A 3,756-nucleotide genomic window follows, 5' to 3' on the forward strand; every position below is an offset into this window, starting at 1 on the left:
CAGCCTGGTCTACAAGAGCTAGTTCCAGGACAGGCTCCAAAACCACAGAGAAACCCTGTCTCGAAAAATCAAAAAAAAAAAAATTTAAATGAAAATCTCAGTACCAGATGTGGGATACTTCCCTATGGGAAAGTGCTGGGGGTGGAGGCGGGAATCCTCAAATTAAGCTATTACCATTGCTCTTGGTTCCTATCACACAGAGTTGATAAGACTGTATTTCTGAAGTCATAACACACTTGAAGGACATAAGGGAATCAAGCTGGAACAGGGGTTTTCTTCCTTGCCCTCTAGTGCTAGAAAATGCTAGTCAGGCCACTGGGGGAGAAAAGCCATCCGTGGTATTTTTTAAAAATACCATACTTAATTTTAAAAAAGGGTTTGGGGGACCATGAAGGTTGAAGAAGAAAAGTATTTGAGGAAGGGACCCAGGGAGAGTGTGGGGGGGGAATCTGAGTAAGATATAATCAAAATACATTATATATACAGTATGTATGAAAGTGTCAGAGTAAGTTTTAAAACTATATGTGCGTATATAAAGAATAAGTAAATGAAGCCTATGAGTCAGAGGCTGCAGGACCCTCTCACTTGACATTTGTACCTTTTTATTTTGAATTACAGCTTTCTCTGCATGGCTCGTCTCTTCTGGCACAGAGCAAGAGGCTGAGGAGCCACTCCCTGTCTGGCCACCTGATGTTTTAGATTTTATGTCATATGAAGTGACACACAAGGGAAGTCACTGAAGAGTGCCAAGTTCTTGGTGGCTGTGTTGGATGAACCATCTCACCTGGTTCAGATACCACGAGAGGAGACGGTTTGTCCAATCGTGTCAAAATGTGCTTTATGCCTGTAATCCTAGAACTCAGGAGGCTGAGGCAGGAGGATTACAAGATACAGCCAGCTTCAACTCCACAGTGAGACCTTGCCTCAAAAAGTAAGAAGAATAAAAGTGACCGCAGGTATTGTGGAGTACACCTTGAATCCCAGCATGCAGGAAGCAGAGGCAGGTGGATCTCTGTGAGCTTGAGGCTAGCCTGGTCTACTTGGAGAGTTCGAGGCTAGCCAAAGCTACAAAGTAAAACCCTGTCTCAAAGACAATGGCAATAAAAACAGCAGAAAGAATGAAAAATAAAGCTCGGGACCGGCATGTGGAGACACACGGTGTTCATCTGAGGAATGAGTTGGTGGCAGAGCTGAAAGTGACAATCACAAACTCCTGTGTGAATCCAAGCAGTGCTGTGATGGAGTCCAGGGTCTCACCCACAGCATAGTACCTTCTGCACACAAAAACTTCCCGACCTAGAAGTGAAACTGTTCTGACAACCGAAGGCCGAAGGGCGGTACTGCCTCCTGCCTGCACCCTGGCACTGGAAGGCAGGATGGACCTTGGCCTGAGTCGGCTTGGCCAGCCTTCTCTCTGTCCCACATACAGAGTGCTCCTGAGGCTGCTTGGTCTAGGAAGTCTTAAAGGGAAATGGATATTGAGATTAAAATTAGGGCCAGTGAGGTGGCTCAGGGCATAAAGGTGCTTGCCGCTAAGCCTGATGGGACCCACATGGTGGAAAAAAAGAACCAGTTTCTGCAAGCTGTCCTCTGAGGTCCTGATGCACGTGACAGCTCACAAGCACCCACATATATGGGCAAACAAATATAAATGCAAATAAGTATAAAATAGAAACATACAGTTATTTATTCATTTTTGGGTTTTCAACACAGGGTTTCTTTGTGTAGCCCTGGCTGTCCTCAAACTCACTCTGTAGACCAGGCTGGCCTCGAACTCTCAAACTCATAGAAACCCACCTGCCTTTGCCTCTTGAATGCTAGGATTAAAGGCACGTGCTGCCACCTCCACCCAGCAAATGCATTTTCAATCAAAATTCCATTCCTTATTTCATGTGTTTAGTCACCACAGGTAGCTGGCAGCTGCCATGTTGGACACCATGGGTACCAAACATCCCATCACTGAAGAAAGTTCTATTGGACAGAGATGGTCTAGAACCACTGTACTTCTAGGAGCAGGCTGTCTCTCTGTCTCTCTCCCCTTCCCCCGCTCTGTTATATGCATGGGTATAAAGGTGCTCAGCCCTCAGACTGCTCATGTGTGGAGGGTAGCAGTTGGTAGCACTCTCCACCTTATGCTTTGAAGCAGAGTCTCTCGCTGAGCCCAGAGCTCACCATTTTGGCTAGACTAGCTGGACCGCACCCCGACTCTGCCTCCTCAGCTGGGACTACTGTGTCTGTTGCTACACCTGCTATTTGTGTTGGTCCTCAGGCTTGTGGGACAGACACTTTACGCCTGAGCCACCTCCCCAGCTCAGCTTCTTCATATTCTTTGTCATTTCCTATGAGCACAGATGGATCAGAGCAAACCCTGCCGTGGCTCTTGGGGAGGGTTTCTAGAGCAGCCGTGATGGCAGGGCGACCTAAGTGTGTTCCAGGTCATACCAGCTGGCTCAGGCCGACTATAACATATCAAGGCTGGCATAGCCTCCCCAGAGATGGCAGAGAGGTCTCCAAGCCGGGACTTCGGAGAAGCCCAGCAGCCCTGGAAAGGCCACGCCTGACACTGCCAAGGCCACTGTTTGTGACCCCCACCATGGAACTCACCGGGGGGCCTCTTTCCCCTCCTCAGCGGGACACCAGGCAAAGATCTCACAGGTCTTCCGGTTCTTATCGTACTGTACACACTTGCCAGTATGGATTCCTACAAGTTTTAAGGGGTTGAAGAACCACAGATGTGAATGACCCGGAAGAGAAATATCTCTAGGGGGTACCGTGTACTAAGTCCACGCAGAGACACTACACTCTGAAGCCCAAGCAGCTCCCTCTTCTGTGAACCCCACCCTAATCACACATGCCCTCTACGTCAAACAGAACACTTGATAATACGTTCTTAGAGAGGCCCAAAGACAGCACAGGGGGCCGGAGTCTGCCTGCCCTTTTGTTTTGTTTTGAGGGAGAGATGCCTGAGAAGAGAGTTCTGCATTCAATGTATACTCGACATGAACTAAAGTATGGCTTTTCATGTGGCGTCTGGGTGCCTCCAGGGGAACATGGCTCACCTGAGGATGTGTACAGCCACTTGATGAGCTTGGGAACATCTTTATGAAGTGTCAGAAAGAGACCTGATCAAGGGCAAGCCACCTTACAATGATCTCCGTGGCAACTCACATATACATGTTATACAGTAGAACCAACACTCAGCTGCTTTCCCGAGTGTGAGTGTGGACACTGTGACCAGCACTCAGCTGCTTTCCCGAGTGTGAGTGTGGACACTGTGACCAGCCCTCAGCTGCTTTCCCGAGTGTGAGTGTGGACACTGTGACCACTGGTGACTCTTCCTTGTTTTGAGACAGGGTCTCTCTTTTTAAGCTCTGGCTGACCTGGAACTTGCTCTGTAGACAAGTCTGGCCTGGAACTCATAGAGATCCACCTCTGCCCCATGAGTGCTGGGATTAAAGACCTGCCCTACCAGACCCGAGTCTTATGTCTTTTAAAATTAAAACTCGAGGCAATGTCTCTTTGCAAGGTTGGGGCTGTAGCTCAATGGTAGAGTGCTTACCCACCCTGCAAGAGGCCTGGGTTTGCTCTCCAGTATCAAGAAAGAAAAGAAAAAAAAAGCAAAAAGGAGGGAAGAAAAGAAGGACAAGTAAAAGAGAAAGTTAAAGCCGGGCGGTGGTGGCGCACACCTGTAATCCCAGCACTCGGGAGGCAGAGGCAGGCGAATCTCTGTGAGTTCGAGGCCAGTCTGGTCTACAA

General features: G+C 48.5%; 1 protein-coding gene across 1 annotated transcript in view; it reads right to left on the reverse strand.

Annotated features, from left to right (window-relative positions):
* The window catches only part of P2rx7 (purinergic receptor P2X 7), a 39,521-nt gene that overhangs the window by 20,109 nt on the left and 15,656 nt on the right, over nt 1–3,756 (reverse strand). Inside the window, exon 5 of the mRNA XM_005344512.2 lies at nt 2,605–2,701. Within this exon, the coding sequence (XP_005344569.1) occupies nt 2,605–2,701 (97 nt within the window). The remainder of the gene's footprint in view (nt 1–2,604; nt 2,702–3,756) is intronic.

Source organism: Microtus ochrogaster, chromosome 2 (assembly GCF_000317375.1).
Source record: "Microtus ochrogaster isolate Prairie Vole_2 chromosome 2, MicOch1.0, whole genome shotgun sequence".
Classification (NCBI taxonomy): domain Eukaryota; kingdom Metazoa; phylum Chordata; class Mammalia; order Rodentia; family Cricetidae; genus Microtus; species Microtus ochrogaster.